This window comes from Salvelinus namaycush, unplaced genomic scaffold, assembly GCF_016432855.1.
Source record: "Salvelinus namaycush isolate Seneca unplaced genomic scaffold, SaNama_1.0 Scaffold79, whole genome shotgun sequence".
In the NCBI taxonomy this organism is placed as follows: domain Eukaryota; kingdom Metazoa; phylum Chordata; class Actinopteri; order Salmoniformes; family Salmonidae; genus Salvelinus; species Salvelinus namaycush.
Window position 1 is genome coordinate 172,572 of NW_024061519.1, and position 18,556 is coordinate 191,127.

The following is an 18,556-nucleotide window of genomic DNA, read 5'->3' on the forward strand; positions in this document are numbered from 1 at the left end:
TGGTAGGGCATGGTAGAGCACTTGCATCACTAGGGTTGTGGATGTGTATCCCGCTGTGGCCACCCATACCAAACTGTATGCAAGTAGTACTGTAAGATGCTTTGGATAAAAGCCTCTGGCTGCATTGTATGTATTATTGTCTCAGTGCATTATCAAAACAGAGGCATTTGTTGTGTTATCATGCCTATCATCTCTATGTGTAGGGAAATCAATATGGTTAATGTATCTTTTATCAAGTTATTTATATAGTCTGTATACAAATACATGTCAGTATACATAAATGTAATATGTTAGCTTTTCAGTGAAAGTATTTAGTTCAATATAGATTATAACCATTTGATTATGGATTGTAGTTGGTTTCTACAGGTTTGATCCTCCTGACAATAAAATGATGGTTTGCTGTATAGTGACAACCTTTAACGATGAGACAACTGTTTCACATGATCACAGTTGGCATCACTTAGACTTCTGCCTTAAACACTCCCAGGCCTTTGATGTGTAACTAGCCGTGTAGGAGGATGAAGTCATCATCACAAATAAGGAGAGATGGGGGGAGAGAGAGACCAGAAAGAAAGATAGAAGTCAGTGAAAGAGGGAGACCAGAGAGAAAGACCAGAGAGAGAGAGACACCAGAAAACAGAAAAGAGAAATAGAGAAAGAGAGACACCAGAAAAGAGAGATAGAGAGGAGGGGTCCACAGAACAAGAAGCATATGAACTGAAGGTTGAGTTGAGTGGGTGTGTGGGCTGAATGGGGGAAGTATTTAGACATTTTGGGTGGGGTATCATGTGTCCCAGGGGGTAGGCTTTCACTCACCCTAGCTCTGTGTGTGTGTGTGTGTGTGTGTGTGTGTGTGTGTGTGTGTGTGTGTGTGTGTGTGTGTGTGTGTGTGTGTGTGTGTGTGTGTGTGTGTGTGTGTGTGTGTGTGTGTGTGTGTGTGTGTGTGTGTGTGTGTGTGTGTGTGTGTGTGTGTGTGTGTGTGCACCCAAGAACCAGCTGCTGCTGCTCTGGCCCACTGATCATACACTCTCTAGGTAATGAGCAACCTCAGAGACAGAATCTACAGAGGCAGAATCCCCCTCGTGTCTAAATAAGGCTTGAAGGAGATGTTTCATCATGCCAGACCATAATAATGGAATAGAGATGTGACAGGTCACCTGGGTCATGTTTAGTAGTGCACATGGTAGCAACACTTTTTGCAACAGAAAACAAAAATATATGTTCTAATTGGACATGTTCTGGTAGTACCTCCAGGTTTCACTCTTTAAAAAAACATTTCCTCTCTTCTGAACACCACCCATACTTCCCTCAATATAACCCCCTACATATACTCAGTAGTCCCTGTACTGAAAGAGGTTAAAAGGTTAGCACAATGAAATCCTCACCACTCAGCTTCATAACACATTCACCCCTCTTAGTTCTAAAACATTTCTCCACCAATGGTTAAGGCTAGGATTGGGGAGGGGAAGCTGATCCTAGATCTGAGTCTTTGAGAACACAGAACAAAACTGTTGGCAGTTTACATTGTATTTTTCGGCCATCTTGGATACAACATGGCTAATACCGTAAACGAATCCGCTAGCTCTCTGTCGCCTCCACATGTAATGGGATCTGTTGTGAACAGTTAGACAGGTGGTGTTAGCCTCATGGTAATACTGCCACCTGATCAGGTAAGTCTATCTATGTATCTGGGGTTACATGTCAGCTGTGCTGGAGCACTGGAGCAACGTTACTAAACCTTTTCAAAAATAGACTTTCAGATTGTGCTTTCAGATCTGCTTTACCCCAGGGAAGATTACATTCATTAATCCATTCATTCAGGGGGTTGGTGGCGCTCACTGGACCGTAGAAAGGGTTTTAGGGTCCAACAGACGCTCACGGTGCCATTTTATTCGTCTTGTACCATGATGATAATCTTCAAAAGGTGACAACTCACCACAATAAAGATTCCTCTTCAAGAGGTAAAATATGGAACATAAAGATTATCGATCATAAAGGTTATCAAACTCTCAACTCAAATTCAATAAAGGCTTGAATAAATCATTTCTGGGGAGGCTCAGCAGCACAGCAATGCGTCTTCTCTGCTCCTCAGATTATTTTGCACTGGCAAACTGGCACAAACGTTTCAACAGCTGCAGGTGTGCCAGGCCTGATTGGCACAATGTCCTGCAGCTGCGTAGTGGGATGAAGTCTTCATGGCTCACCACAATTCATTCATTCAGTTGTTGGTTCACTCAGTCATTCATTCATCTATACATCCATTTATTAATTTGCTCATTCATTAATGTGATTGTTCATTCATTCATTCATTCATTTATTCATCCATCCAAGGTCAAAACCATGACATAAAATAGTAATAACCTTTACATCTGATTGTGTCTCTCCTAACAGTGCGTGTGAATGTCTATGTGTGAGTGAGTCTACTCTGTGGTTGAACTCTGAACAGCCACAACACAACAGCAACAGCCTTGCCTCCTCTCAGGGAAAGCAGCGGTCCATCTCCCGGTCTGTTACAGACAGACTCTGATGATGTCAGCACTGGGTCAGGCCGGGATGGGAGCTGCTTGCTGTCGGCTCTTGGGGACTGGCTGGGGACTGGGATAGGCAAGGCCTACCCTCCACAGGCAGGAAATGGGGCAATACCCTTGCTCGAAAATTATGCCTCCGACATTTAGTGCTGTGAAGGAAGCGTCTCCTGATAGCCGGGGCTATTGATTTCCTGTTGCGGACTAACAGTTTTGGGGGCTTCACCAACACAGCTATGTCTTGCTATACTTGTGAGGACCAACAATTGATTCCTATTCAAAATCCTATTTTCCCTAACCTCTGAACCTAACCTTAACCTTAACCCCTAACCTTAAACCCTAACCCTAAACCTTACCATAACTTTTTTGGGACCAACAATTGATTCCAATTCAAAATCCTATTTTCCCTAACACTAAATCTACCCCCTTACCCTAATTTAAACCCTAGACCAGAACTGACTTTCGTAGCAGGTAAGGAGAGCATTTTTTCGCTAGATGCTAACCCCAACCCTTTTCCTAACCTTAACCTAATTCTCCTAACCTGCTGTGTAAGGTTAAGATGGAGCCGGAGAAGAAGGCAGACGTTTTACATGCCCCTATCTCAACTAACCGGTTTCCCCGCACATTGACTCTGTAATGGTACACAACTGTATATAGTCTCGCTATTGTTATTTTACTGCTGCTCTTTAATTACTTGTTACTTTTATTTCTCATTCTTATCCGTATTTTTTTTAAACTGCATTCTTGGTTAGGGGCTCGTAAGTAAGCATTTCACTGTAAGGTGTATTCCTATTGTATTCGTTGTATTCTGTTGTATTCAACACAGACCTGTTGTATTCGGAGCATGTGACTAAAAACATGTGATATGATTTGATTTGAAGTTCTCCTAACCTGCTACGAAAAAGTCACTTCCGGTCGTAGCTGTATTGAAGTAGTGTGTTTCTAGGGAATCTCCACATACACAGACACAAACACAGATACAGACATCTATGTGCACACACACACACACACACACACACACACACACACACACACACACACACACACACACACACACACACACACACACACACACACACACACACACACACACACACACACACACACACAAATACCTTTCTCCCCCTTCCTGCCAGGACACAGACAGGAAGGCTAAAGAATACTAGGTCACTTAGGAAGTGAACAGTGCTCACACTGTGACAGTTGGGCTGCAGTGTTTGAAATAATTGGGCACTGTTGTGAATGTAGCCAGGTCACCTGTGAAAAAAGTCATTATTCGATGTCCATCCATGTCTGAGGACGTCGGGAGATGACTAGGAAAACGGCCACTAGGGGCAACAGTGAGCGCTTTTACCTTAAAGTAGATTTTGGTTTTGCTAGGGCATTATGGACAGGGATGGTGAATTGGTGTAAACAACTGCCACTGATTACAAAGGTTGCAAGTTAAAATCCAGCAATATAATGTTTTTTTTCAATATTTTTGTTTTAAACCAATCCCAAACCTTAACCCCTATTTTAACCATTTGGATTTAATGCCTAACCTTAAGAATTTGGAGTTAATGCTGAAATTTAACCTTAAACATTTAGATATTAGACGTTTGGAACTACTTTGAAATTTGACATTTGAGAAACATGGATGAGCGTCTAATTCTGATGTGAGACTGTGAGAGCTGGTAGTGTGAATGACAGTTAGTCATTTCAGCCATGTACACTCCCAGCTGGAAAAACTGGTCGAATTACTTTGTTACACCCAGATTATAACCTGTTGTAAACTGGTTGAAATAACGTTGTTACACCCAGATTATAACCTGTTGTAAACTGGTCTAAAAGACGTCGTTACACCCAGATTATAACCTGTTGTAAACTGGTCAAGATTACATCGTTACACACAGATTATAACCTGTTGTAAACTGGTCGAAATGACATCGTTACACCCAGATTATAACCTGTTGTAAACTGGTCGAAAAGACTTCGTTACACCCAGATTATAACCTGTTGTAAACTGGTCGAAATGACGTCGTTACACCCAGATTATAACCTGTTGTAAACTGGTCAAGATTACATCGTTACACACAGATTATAACCTGTTGTAAACTAGTCGAAATGACGTCGTTACACCCAGATTATAACCTGTTGTAAACTGGTTGAAAAGACTTCGTTACACCCAGATTATAACCTGTTGTAAACTGGTCGAAAAGACTTCGTTACACCCAGATTATAACCTGTTGTAAACTGGTAGAAAAGACTTCGTTACACCCAGATTATAACCTGTTGTAAACTGGTCGAAATGACGTCGTTACACCCAGATTATAACCTGTTGTAAACTGGTCAAGATTACATCGTTACACACAGATTATAACCTGTTGTAAACTGGTCGAAATGACGTCGTTACACCCAGATTATAACCTGTTGTAAACTGGTTGAAAAGACTTCGTTACACCCAGATTATAACCTGTTGTAAACTGGTCGAAAAGACTTCGTTACACCCAGATTATAACCTGTTGTAAACTGGTAGAAAAGACTTCGTTACACCCAGATTATAACCTGTTGTAAACTGGTCGAAATGACGTCGTTACACCCAGATTATAACCTGTTGTAAACTGGTCAAGATTACATCGTTACACACAGATTATAACCTGTTGTAAACTGGTCGAAATGACGTCGTTACACCCAGATTATAACCTGTTGTAAACTGGTTGAAAAGACTTCGTTACACCCAGATTATAACCTGTTGTAAACTGGTCGAAAAGACTTCGTTACACCCAGATTATAACCTGTTGTAAACTGGTCGAAAAGACTTCGTTACACCCAGATTATAACCTGTTGTAAACTGGTCGAAAAGACTTCGTTACACCCAGATTATAACCTGTTGTAAACTGGTCGAAAAGACTTCGTTACACCCAGATTATAACCTGTTGTAAACTGGTCGAAAAGACTTCGTTACACCCAGATTTTAAACAGAAGTCAGAAATGTACAGGAACTTGACAACGACCCTTGTGTTAACCTCAACGCAAATGTGATCTACTTCTGTTCTTTCAAATTATAGAGCTCATGTGCCATAAACAGATTAGGAGTGACTCAGATTAGGAGTGCTGATCTAGGATCAGGCACCTAATGTCCATGTAATCATATTCATTGTAATCTAAATGGCAAAACTGATCCTAAAATCAGCAATCGTACTCTCATACAACTGCGTGAGAAATAGTAGTCAAAACATCCCTCAGATTAGAAACAACACAGAATACCACTGAACACTATGATCAATACCACTGGATAAAACCACTGAATGACAGATTGACCTGCAGTCAATTGGGCTGGTGTGAGTTAGGAAGGGGATTCAGTTAAGACCCTCAGATGCCGAATGCTGCTCGTCTCTACATCATAACCTTTTCATTAAAGCAGGATTTGAGAGCTGAGCGTCGGTCAAGAGAGAAACAGTTGTTAGAGCCAATCACATAGTAGACGGAACATTAGAATGAGAATATTACACAGACATGATCTGTTTCCGCATGTCAACAGTGTGTGTGTGTGTGTGTGTGTGTGTGTGTGTGTGTGTGTGTGTGTGTGTGTGTGTGTGTGTGTGTGTGTGTGTGTGTGTGTGTGTGTGTGTGTGTGTGTGTGTGTGTGTGTGTGTGTGTGTGTGTGCAAGGGGACAAAGTTTGGGCTGGGTCAAAGAGGATGCTTTTTCCATATGTGTGGTGGCAAGGGCGAGATAGGGGCACACAGACATCAAACACACACATGGACATGGGCTCCTGAGTGGCACAGCGGTCTAAGGCACTGCATCTCAGTGCTAGAGCCATCACTACAGACCCTGGTTCGATTCCAGGTTGTATCACAACTGGCCATGATTGGGAGTCCCTCTAGCGAGAGGGGCGAGAGGAGCTAGATGGGCTTATGGTGAAGCGCTACGATAACAAATGGAACAGATCAGGGTCTATCCTGCTCAGTGTATTCGTACTTGCGTGCGTAGGAAGACTGGACGGGGCCTCTGAGGACATTTTCAAAGGAACAATGAAGCTGACACAACATGGATTGACCTTGAGTTAGATGAAAACTAAAACACACTGAACGGTAGTTAAAACGTGAAGCCAACAGTTACTGTATGACGTACTAACACGTTAATGTGTTGTGAGACATAAGCATGTCATAACCCCATTATGCATTGGTTTATCTCATAACAATTCTGAGTTTGATTCAGTAGACCAATTGCCACATAAAAAGTTTATTATAAATGTTATCATATTATATGTTAATGCTAAAACACACTAAGAACGTATAAGAATAAATCATAAGACCTGTTGTCATTCATCCAAGTGTCACGTTCCTGACCTGTTTTCTGTTAGTTTTTGTATGTGTTAGTTGGTCAGGACGTGAGTTTGGGTGGGCAGTCTATGTTTTCTGTTTCTATGTTGGTTTAGGGTGACCTGATATGGCTCTCAATTAGAGGCAGGTGGTTTTCATTTCCTCTGATTGAGAGCCATATTAAGGTAGGTGTTTTCACACTGTTTGTTTGTGGGTGATTGTCGCTGTGTCTGTGTTTATTGCACCACACGGTACTGTCTCGTCTCGTTCGTTCGTTCTTTCCTGTTCATGCGTGCTTCGTTATATGTAGTTTGCATGTTCAGGTCAGTCTACGTTGTTTGTTTGTTATTTTGTAAATATTCAAGTATAGTTCGTGTCAGTGTTCGTCGTGTCTAATAAATTCATTATGTCTACATACCTCGCTGCGTGTTGGTCTGATCCATGCTCCTCCTCATCCGAGGAGGAGGAATATGACGACGATCGTTACAGAATCACCCACCAAACCCGGATCAAGCAGCGGGTTAACGGACAGCGCACGAAGCAGGATTTCTGGTCTTGGGAGGAAATCATGGAAGGAAAAGGACCATGGGCTAAAGTTGGAGTGAATCGCCGCCCATGGGAACAGCTGGAGGCAGCTCGGAGAGCGGAGGAAACCGGAGAGAGGAACCAGCGTTATGAGGGGACGCGTCTAGCACGGAAGCCCGAAAAGCCCGCAAGTACAACCCAAAAATGTCTTGGGGGGGGGCTAAGAGGTAGTGGGTCTAGGGCAGGTAGGAGACCTGCGCCCACTTCCCAGGCTAACCGTGGAGAGCGGGAGTACGGGCAGACACCGTGTTACGCAGTAGAGCGCACGGTGTCTCCTGTACGTGTGCATAGCCCGGTGCGGGTTATTCCACCTCCCCGCACTGGTAGGGCTAGATTGAGCATTGAGCCAAGTGCCATGAAGCCAGCTCTACATATCTGGCCACCAGTACGTCTCCTTGGGCCGGCTTACATGGCACCAGCCTTACGCATGGTGTCCCCGGTTCGCCTACATAGCCCGGTGCGGGTTATTCCACCTCCCCGCACTGGTCAGGCGACGGGGAGCATACAACCAGGTAAGGTTGGGCAGGTTCAGTGCTCAAGGGAGCCAGTACGCCTACACGGTCCGGTATATCCGGCGCCACCTTCCCGCCCCAGTTCAGTACCACCAGTGCCTACATCACGCACCAGGCTTCCAGTGCGTCTCCAGAGCCCTGTTCCTCCTCCACGCACTCTCCCTGTGGTGCGTGTCTCAAGCTCAGTGCCTCCAATTTCGGCACCACGCATCAAGCCTCCTGTGCGTCTCCAGAGCCCTGTACGCACTGTTCCTTCTCCCCGCACTCGCCCTGAGGTGCGTGCCCTCAGCCCGGTGCCTCCAGTTCCGGTGCCACGCACCAGGCCTACTGTGCGCCTCAGCAGGTCAGAGTCGGCTGTCTGCCCAACGCCGCATGCACTGCTCGTCTGCCCAGCACCGTCGGAGCCATCTGTCTGCCCAGCGCCGTCGGAGCCATCTGTCTGCCCAACGCCTTCTGAGCCATCCGTCTGCCCAGCGCCTTCTGAGTCATCCATCTGCCACGAGCCATTAGAGCCGCCCGTCTGTCCCGAGCCATTAGAGCCGTCCGTCAGTCAGGAGCCACTAGAGCCGTCCGTCAGTCAGGAGCTGCCAGAGCCGCCAGTCAGTCATGAGCTGCCTTACAGTCATGAGCTGCCTTACAGTCATGAGCTGCCTTACAGTCATGAGCTGCCCTACAGTCATGAGCTGCCACCCAGTCCGGAGCTGCCACCCAGTCCGGAGCGGCCACCCAGTCCAGAGCCAGCCATCCAGAACTGCCCCTCAGTCCAGAGCTGTCTCTCTGTCCGGAGCTGCCCTTCAGTCCGGAGTTGCCCCTCTATCCTGAGCTACCTCTCTATCCTGACCTACCTCTTTGTTTCGAGCTATCTCTCTATCCCGGTGCTGTCCCTTGTCCCGGTGCTGCCCCTTGTCTCGATGTTACCCAAGAAATCAAGTGGGTGGAATAGGAGGGTGGTCAGTCGTAGGGGGAAACGTAAGCTGGGATTGACTATGGTGGGGTGGGGACCTCGCCCAGAGCCTGAGCCACCACCGTGGTCAGATGCCCACCCAGACCCTCCCCTAAACTTTGTGCTGGTGCGCCCGGAGTTCGCACCTTAAGGGGGGGGTTATGTCACGTTCCTGACCTGTTTTCTGTTAGTTTTTGTATGTGTTAGTTGGTCAGGACGTGAGTTTGGGTGGGCAGTCTATGTTTTCTGTTTCTATGTTGGTTTAGGGTGACCTGATATGGCTCTCAATTAGAGGCAGGTGGTTTTCATTTCCTCTGATTGAGAGCCATATTAAGGTAGGTGTTTTCACACTGTTTGTTTGTGGGTGATTGTCGCTGTGTCTGTGTTTATTGCACCACACGGTACTGTCTCGTCTCGTTCGTTCGTTCTTTCCTGTTCATGCGTGCTTCGTTATATGTAGTTTGCATGTTCAGGTCAGTCTACGTTGTTTGTTTGTTATTTTGTAAATATTCAAGTATAGTTCGTGTCAGTGTTCGTTGTGTCTAATAAATTCATTATGTCTACATACCTCGCTGCGTGTTGGTCTGATCCATGCTCCTCCTCATCCGAGGAGGAGGAATATGACGACGATCGTTACACCAAGTGATACTAGCAGGACCGTGACTCTGTCTTGCATAATTGTTCAGTCTATGACTGGTCAGTTATCATTGTTCAGTATCAGGACCAGTATTCATAAAGCAGCAGGGTAGAGTGCTCATCTAGGATCAGGTCCCCTCTTTCCATTTAATCTTACTCATGATGATGTAAAACTGATTCTAGATCATAGTGAATGAAACTAAACTGATTCTAGATCAGCACTCCTACCCTGAGAGGCTTTATGAATACAGGCCCGGGCCTACACCACCTCATAGTGAATGAAACAAACCACAACAAACTACTGTACTGTACTTTGAAACCCTGTGTTAAAGGCTATGTGATATAATTACAATATCTGGCTGACATGGCAACCTGAATTAATTTACATGGCTAATTTCCGTCAGAGTAGAGTGTGTGTTTTCATTCAGGCAATAAAGACTGTTATTAATCATCATCTGTAACAGCCCCACTAGGACCTGTTCCTTCATGTTACTACAGACAACATATACATCATGTTAATGACCCCATATTCTTTCATCATATCAAATCAGATTTCAGAACAAATCATGATGATCAAATCTAGCTATCAATCAATCATCACAATATTTCAAACACATGAGAGAGATCGACACAGAGAGAGAGAGTCAGTCTTCTAACTACTGTGTTTCACCTTATTAAATCATGGTAGCTACACACTGTCTTTATGGTCACGTTTTAAACAAGGTCCATCTTGTGAGGGTAAATGAAGCCTTCATAAACCATTAAGAGGTCTACATGGAGAGCTCATAAATAATGTACAAGCAAATGTCATACAATACCAGGGTGATATAACTGAGCCCTCACATCTAGTGCTTTGCCAAATGTGGCAAACCCTTAAGCCACCCTTTATACAATATAAACATAGTTTATAAGTGATTTGTGGAGCATTTAGGGTTAAATTTGACTGTCTACATCACATAGTGAAGTAGTGGATGTTATAACACAGAGTCATTTATATTAACGGTATGCTGACACAAAGACTGATCTGAGAGCAGCGCTTATGAGAAACAACCTTTTTAATAGTTGAAATAAATACTAATTTATACATGCATGATCAAAAAAAACAACACATTAACAATACTATGGTAAGTCTGGTAGATAGTGTAAAACCTATGGCACACACTCACAGCAGCTTTTACCCATTTTAAGAATTTCACACATTGAAAAACACAAGCGACACTCTTCTTCTTACTTCCTACTCTCACTAGAGCACATGTACTTCTACTAAAGGTCACCTGGGGGTCCATAGGTCATAGGTCACACACACACGGCAGGCTACATCCATCATTTCATATCTGGCGTTTTCACCATAGCTGAAAACTGAGGTAAACTTTATCAGGTTTTAAGGTCATTGTATGTTTGTTTTTGGCAAAGAGAAGGCCAACAGGTGTGTGTAGATTGAAGACTGAGTTTAAGTTGTCAGTTTCTTATGGTGAGGTTCTGGTCACATCCAGCGCAACCAAAACCTTGTTTTCCGATGTTGTTACTTTAAGCTCAGTAAAAGTCCAAACACAGCACACCTATCTCATCCGTAGAACCAGATCCAGACTCCTTCCTTTGTGTTCTCTCTCTGCTCTCACTCAACCTCCCGACCCTAAACGAACAGGGCCAATCCGAGCGAGTCTCTTTGGTATGCCAAAACAAGGAGATAGAAATGGGATTTTGTCATCCACGATCACTTCTAGAATGGGTTCATTTATATTTCTTTATTAAACTAATTCACAGAATGGGAATTGACTGGCGGTAGAGTCCTGGGTGAAGACCTCTCCCGTAGCGCCTGTGAGAGCAGCGTGCAGCCGTCCGACACCGCGCAGGCCGAGTTGCGCAGGCGCTCCCTGTAGTCCGCCATCTTGGTGCTGCTCTCTGGATGCTGGGAGACGTCCCGGAGGCCCTGAGTGAGAAGGACGCACGCTGACACCACGCTCATGGCGCCGCCCAGAACTGCCGTCTGCACACCCTTCCCCTCGGGTGACACGCTCGCCGCCCGGCCTAAAAACTGCGGTTCCGTGGCAAACCCGACCAATGCGTTTACCGCTTGGACCAGCGCCACGCTGAACAGGACGCAGCGGTTGCGCGTCAGCTCGCTGGGCTGCGTCTTGACTTCCCGGACGCAGGCCAAGAGGGCCGTGCCACTCGTGCTAATGCTCTTGACGCTGAGCTTGAACTGTTCTTTGGCGAAGCGGTCCTTGGACCTCTCGCTGGCCAGGCCCGAGGCATCTGTCAGGGTCTTGAGGTTGCAGGAGATGTTCTGAGATAGCTCCAGTAGTAGCTGGGGCGTGAGGTCCGGCAGCGGCGTGACCCTGAGGATGCTGCAGCTCTGCTCCACCTCGTGGCGGCACCGTGTCACTTTGTAGCGGTCCACCAGCCCTGGCAGACACGGCTGAGAACCCGAGGTCTCCACCGCCGCTAGGTATGCAGCCTGCGCCGAACACTCGGTCAACGACACCACCAAGTCCCCCATCTCTAGTAAGCGGTCTCCCACCTCGACGAAGCGGCCCATGTTGAGCTGCGACTGGATGTCGTGGGTGAGGATGGAGAGTTCCTTGGTGCGGGCGATGACCGTGTCGCGGCACTGCTCGAAGGTCTCGGCCACCGCCACGCCATCCGCGGTGACCACGGGCCGTGTCTCGCTACAGAGCAGGAGGAGGTCGGCAACCAGCTGCATCTTGCCCTTACACGTGTCACAGATGGACGAGAGCTTCTTCCTCTGCTGCAAGCTGCTGCTCTGTGTGCTGCTGGAACCCTCGCTAGCTGACCTCCCTGAGCCACTACTAGCCATAGTAGGGGGGTCAAGCTGCTCGATTTGTGGGGGGGTTTCAATGAGAAACGTGTTTTACGTCGTCACACACTCCATGGTCAGAAAGCGTAGTTTAAGACATTGTTATTAACGATAACACACACCCCTATAAGTGTAAAACTGTGAGTTTGAACTGGCCAGAGAATATTCCTTATAGTCCTTCAGAGTACATGTAGTCCACTGTATGTGTCAATGTGAGATTGCAAAGAAGCACAGGGCATTGTATTCTCAAAGTAAACATTTGCTGAGATCAAACTAGAAGTTGTAAGTCATGGTACTCCAGCTCATTATTCTCATACAAAGTACGGAGAGGAATTCTGTTGGGGTTAAATTAGTAACTTGGTTTTGAGCTATGATCTATAAAATGAACTTTTCTAAACACTTACTCTTCAATGAGAGTTCCTTCCTTTACATTTTTTTGTGACGAGAATCCCTTCAAATTATAACTTTTCATTTACTCAGTGTTTATAATGTTTACATATTAAATAAAATGCCCTGGAAAAAAACTTCATCCACCTGCTAATATCTATTGTCTTCCCAGGGTTTCGCAAAACAGAAGAATTCACAGGTTATTGTAATAAACTCACACTAAACTGCAGTGCCACCAAGGTGCCTGTACTTCAGGCTAAGTGCAGACTGTACATAGATAATATTAAAAGTTATGAATTTAATCAAATCTAAAAAATATTATCGATCTGATAATATTTGAACTGAAACTACAATTTTAAGACGTGTCCTTTTTTCTGATTAAATTTACTCGAGAACACGATAGGATTTTAAAATACCTGCTTGCTTGAAGGCAGGGTGTATGTGAACCGTATTGTCCGTTGAAGAGTTCCCACTAAATTTGACCACCCTAGTTTGACCGGGAGGCTGGCTCATTCCAGTTACAAGGAGAGCACCACCCAGACAGTTCCGTTCGACCACTCCTCGCTCCCTCTGCCTTTCCTGCATCATCATTACATGAGTCTTTCCAAACAGAAGGCTCCAAAAACGCAACAGGCCAATAGCACTGACCCTCCCGCGACTTTCAACCTCTTCTTTTTCATACACAGTCCCGTGATAGACACTTGTTCGTCCGGCAGGTTCGATTCCATAGGCATATCTATTGTCCATAAGCACTTCTTAGCAAAACGCAGGGCGTGGATGTCTTGTCCGGAATATCCTGTGTCGGGTTTCGGTTTTGATATCCATAGCAGTCGTGTCCCTGTTTAAATGATGGCCTAAACTCCTGAACACGTCTGAAACAATCTTTCACAACTAACATGTCGGTCGACCACAAGACTTCATTGAAAAATGAGTGGTGGGGATTCCAAACTGAAAGTCAGTTGTGCTCTCTCCCGCTACATATTCTGTATTGCCTAGTATCAGGAAGCAGAGAGGGTGTGGTCGCACTAAAACGGCTTGATTGTAGCGAAGTAGCAACGCAGGCAGCGAGGCAAAAAAATGATAGGCTTCCGCTGAAATAATATGTAACTTTAAAACTGTGTTTAAGGTCAATCTGGCTCGTCAATATAGAGCAAAAAAGCCGGGCGCGCGTTCATCAAATGGTCCAATATGATTCCACAGTTGTCCCGGATAGTTGTTGGCTTTCCTGGTGAGTTTTATGGTCCGGATTTTAGGGCAGACTGCTCCCTCTGCCATGAGCCAGCTCTTCCCGAGGCCCCGACGTGGGTGCATTCGACTACCGGTATAAGGGCAAAGTTACACCCAAAACGCAGTTCTCCAAAATGACCGACAGTCCGCCCTGTATTTCATTTATTTGGTTACCTTAATTTCCCTTCTCAAAATCAATCAAAACGTGTGATACTCCGGGACCGCTCCGTTCTTACTTATACAAATACAAACTTATTTTACACTGCTCATATTGACTGCTATAACACAGCTGTTGGATTCTACTAGAATGAGTAGCGTCTTTGCTGTGCGCTCATTTGGACTTTAATTATGTGTTTCGTGTTTCCGCGCTTCACGAAGCATAGGCTACGTTTCCACTTGGTGAGATTGAGCTATTTATAATAACCAATGATGTATATAAACCCTGGATCGCTGATGCTATGTATAGGCCATTGAGAGGCTTTGAAGGCTCTACTCGGCCATATTGGCACTCCCCAGTACGGTCCTCCATAGGAAAGAATGGAATTCTACAGTATTTCAAATAGACATTACATGTATTTAAGTATTTTTGTTGTTGTAGTGGGGACAGTAACATTAGCAATCTCAAAAATATATACTTTAAGGATTTAAAAAATATATAATATATTTTATTTATTCGTATCTTTAGCTCACATAATATAATGTAAAAGTATGCATTAAGGTGTGTATAATATAATAAATGTGGCAAAAACGAATGCAGACATGAATAAATGCATTTCTGTAGCTTTCTAGGTAGTTTTTACAATGGTAGGGGTGTGCCAAGAGGGAGGCATGGTGGCTCAACACAGCACATGTAGTGTATCTATAAACAATTGGCAATAGCCAATCTATTACACAGAATCAGCCGGTCTTATTTAACTCACAACTAATGACATTAGGCTAAGGGCAACAATGTATCAAATCAAATTTTATTTGTCACATGTGCCGAATACAACAGGTGTAGACCTTAGAGTGAAATGCTTACTTACAAGCCCTTAACCAACAATGCTTTAAGACAAATTTAAAATAAGTGTTAAGTACAAAATAGAAAATAAAAGTAACAAATAATTAAACAGCAGCAGTAAAATAACAACCGAGGCTATATACAGGGGGTACCGGTACAGAGTCAATGTGCGTGGACACCGGTTAGTTGAGGTAATTGAGGTAATATGTACATGTAGGTAGAGTTAAAGTGACTATGCGTCAATTATAAACAGAGAGTAGCAGCAGCATAAAAGAGGGGTCTGGGTAGCCCTTTGATTAGCTGTTCAGAGTCTTATTTTAATTTTTTTATTTAATCTTTATTTTAGGCAAGTCAGCTCAGGGATTCAATCTAGCAATCTAGCAACCTTTCGGTCACTGGCCCAATGCTCTAACCCCTAGGCTACCTGCCGCCCCTTATGGCTTGGGGTAGAAGCTGTTACGAAGCCTTTTGGACCTCGACTTGGCGCTCCGGTACCGCTTGCCGTGCGGTAGTAGGGAGAACAGTCTATGACTAGGGTGGCTGGAGTCTTTGACAATTCTGAGAGAATGTACTATAAAAATGTATTAAATTGTATTGAGACTATCTCGAATAAGAGAAACAGAATACAGAACTCATGTTCTGTACCATAACAGAAGCATATCATAGCCATGGATTCTTGCACTTTTTAAAGAGTGTGTTGGCCTATTTAATTTGAGTTTAAAAAATAGTTTTACTGACCACCTTTCTTAGGCCCAAATGGCAAAGTGTCCCAAATGGCACACTATTCCCTACATAGTGCACTACTTTTGACCAGGGCCTATAGGGCACTATATCCAGAATAAGGTACCATTTGTGATACAACCCAAATGGCACCACTCTTACAAATCTCGTCATCATATCTCCAGAACATTTTGGGCCTTTGAATACTTGACAAAGTTCTTTATTCCTTGAAAACGATCAAATACTATCCAGTACAGTTTGAGCAGGGTTGGTATCGCAGTATCCCTTGAGAAATATATTTCTATATACTTCAATGAGACAATTAACTGAAATTAACCGAAGGAAAGTTAAATATTTTTGTCACGTCAATCTTATTATTTACAGACCTACATTTGGGAATTAATATAATATAGATATGTTTATCACGCTGAAGGCTATGACTATTCTATTTTTTTTATGTAAAAACAATATGAATTGAATGTTTTCTTGTTGTTGTCATTCTTGATATAGCTGATATCTCATCCTGCTGGTTTTGTGCATTGTACAAATACATGATAGTACATATATAGGTTTAATGTTATTTACTATGCAGATGGTGCTAATGGATTTCAAAAATATATAAACCCTACTGCCTTATGCTGTGCTCTGAATAGTCCAAGAGCCACAGTATTTACTATGGACGGCGAAATCTGACTCTTCTCTCTGTTAATGGTAGTGACATCACTGACATTGTCCACTCACAGAAGACGGAGAGGGGAAAGCTGGGATGTGAGGGAACCAATAGGAGAATGGAGAGAGGGACTAATACCTAACGCACTCTAACCGGTAGGCTTGAATGGTTGTGTACTGTCTGTTGACTGCAGTTACAAGAGCTGTGAGTCACAGGGAAGTAGAATACCTGTACTGTTTGTAAACATCGTGTTGGATATATTAGCTCTAGTATGATTGTGAATGATTCAAAAGAACCAAAACCAAGGAGTCTCAACAAGTCATATTCTATTCTATTCACAGCATATTTTCCAGAGTCCTAGAGTCAGATAACAAACAAGGATTACAATACATGAACCATCACAATGCAATACTGTCAGGCCCTGACCATAGAGAGCCTTTGTTTTTCTATGGTATAGTAGGTCAGGGCGTGACTGGGGGTTGTTCTGGTTAGTTATTTCTATGTGGGGTTCTGGGTTATTATTTCTATGTTGGTGATTGGTATGATTCCCAATTAGAGGCAGCAGGTAATCGTTGTCTCTAATTGGGGATCATATTTAGGTAGCCTTTTTCCACCCGTGTTTTATGGGATATTGTTTTGAGTTAGTGCACGTAGCACCTCTGTAGTCACGGTTCGTTGTTAGTTTATTGATTTATTTGTTTTGTTCTTGTTAAGTTTCACTTTATAATAAATATGTGGAACTCAACCTCCGCTGCACCTTGGTCCGATATTTATACACACGAACGTGACAAATACAGTGTGTGTGTGTGTGTGTGTGTGTGTGTGATTCACTCTTCCCCAGAGTCCTATAGTTTTCTGTGTATACTCATCATAATTCAACATGAAATCTTTAAATATTTTATTTTATGCTACACTATGGTCTCACTATCAGACAATAAGTGTGGCCCTTTTTGTCTGAGGAGGTAGTCTGCTTTACTACAGGGAGGCTAAATAAGGAAATACAGTATTCAAGTCACTAACGGTATCCCAATCAACCCCCAGCCCATCTGAGCAGAGCTGTGTGTGTGTGTGCGTGTGTTTGTGCGTGCGTGTGAAACTGTGTCCATGTACGTATGTGTGTGCCTGCGTGCGTGTGTTTATGCACATGTGTGACACTGTGTCTGTGTACGTGTGTGTGACTGTGTGTGTGCGTTGTGTGTCTTGGAAGCAGACAACCTAGCTTCTGCTGCTAAGGCCACAGGTTGTGCGTTGTCAGTCTCTCTCACACACAGCTGCACAGGGCACGGTGCCATTGGGTGGAGCAGGCCGGAGAGGAAACGTTTCAGTTTATGTGGACTGGCCAGATCTCTGCTGAAGCACTACTGACCCCATGTACTGTGCTATAGAGGGCTGTGGTTAAATGCGGAAGACATTTCAGTTCAATGCATTCAGTTGTACAACTGACTAGGTATCCCCCTTTCCTTTCCTTTATAGCCTGCACACTACAGGAGCATTTAAAAGAACAGGCATCCATCCAGTGAAGAGTGAAGTTGTAAGCTGAAGGGTTCGAATCATACAATGACACAATCATGGGGTGCCCAAGCATTAATAATAGTGGTAGAAAGAGGAGGAAGGGAAGCGCTACTAAGGTACACTATAGTAAATTATGGTAGACAGAAGGTGCTCTTTGGTAAAAGGGGTAAATTGGTGTGTGTGTGTGTGTGTGTGTGTGTGTGTGTGTGTGTGTGTGTGTGTGTGTGTGTGTGTGTGTGTGTGTGTGTGTGTGTGTGTGTGTGTGTGTGTGTGTGTGTGTGTGTGTATGTGTGTGTGTGTGCGTGCGTGTGTCATCAAAAAGAAAAGAGGACCAAGGCACTCTTCATATAATTAATTAAAATGCCTTTATTAGTATGGCATGTTCAATAGAAACAAAGTTTTAAAAAATCAGGCCCCGTTTCGGCTGCATGGCCTTCGTCAGAGAGTACAAAAAAATTATACAATGTCCTCTTTTGAACAACTTTTCTAATTAGCCCTAATTAGATAAGGGAGTGGTTACACACCTAGTAAGCAATACTATACACATTAAAAAGTGAAATACTGTAGCTATGTTATCATAAAAATACAACTCCAAGCTCGAAGTATCAGGACACTTAGAAAGGTAGTTCTAACCTTAAATATGACTGGGAGAAGTGTCAAGAATAAGAAAGAAATATATTCCATAGTACACTAGAACACAGCAAAACATGAACAA

At 43.9% G+C, this 18,556-nt stretch overlaps 1 protein-coding gene across 2 annotated transcripts; it reads right to left on the bottom strand.

Moving 5' to 3' along the window:
- Window positions 1–9,459: 9,459 nt before the first annotated feature.
- LOC120042822 (talin rod domain-containing protein 1-like) lies at window positions 9,460–14,268 on the bottom strand. 2 transcript variants are annotated; one of them, XR_005476244.1, is made up of 2 exons: window positions 11,176–14,268; window positions 9,460–9,509 (listed from the first exon to the last, which is right to left on the bottom strand). XR_005476244.1 is itself a non-coding variant. In XM_038987632.1 (1 exon), exon 1 carries the CDS (start codon window positions 12,323–12,325, stop codon window positions 11,261–11,263), a length of 1,065 nt encoding a protein of 354 aa, XP_038843560.1. In that variant the 5' UTR covers window positions 12,326–14,268; the 3' UTR covers window positions 10,545–11,260. The 2 variants fall into 2 exon arrangements, 1 of the variants encoding a protein (XP_038843560.1); XM_038987632.1 differs by lacking the exon at window positions 9,460–9,509 and having other exon boundaries at window positions 10,545–14,268.
- Between the last annotated feature and the right edge of the window lie 4,288 nt (window positions 14,269–18,556).

Excerpts from the sequence above, each read along its gene's own strand:
- LOC120042822 (XM_038987632.1), bottom strand. The coding sequence starts at position 12,325 with ATGGCTAGTAGTGGCTCAGGGAGGTCAGCTAGCGAGGGTTCCAGCAGC.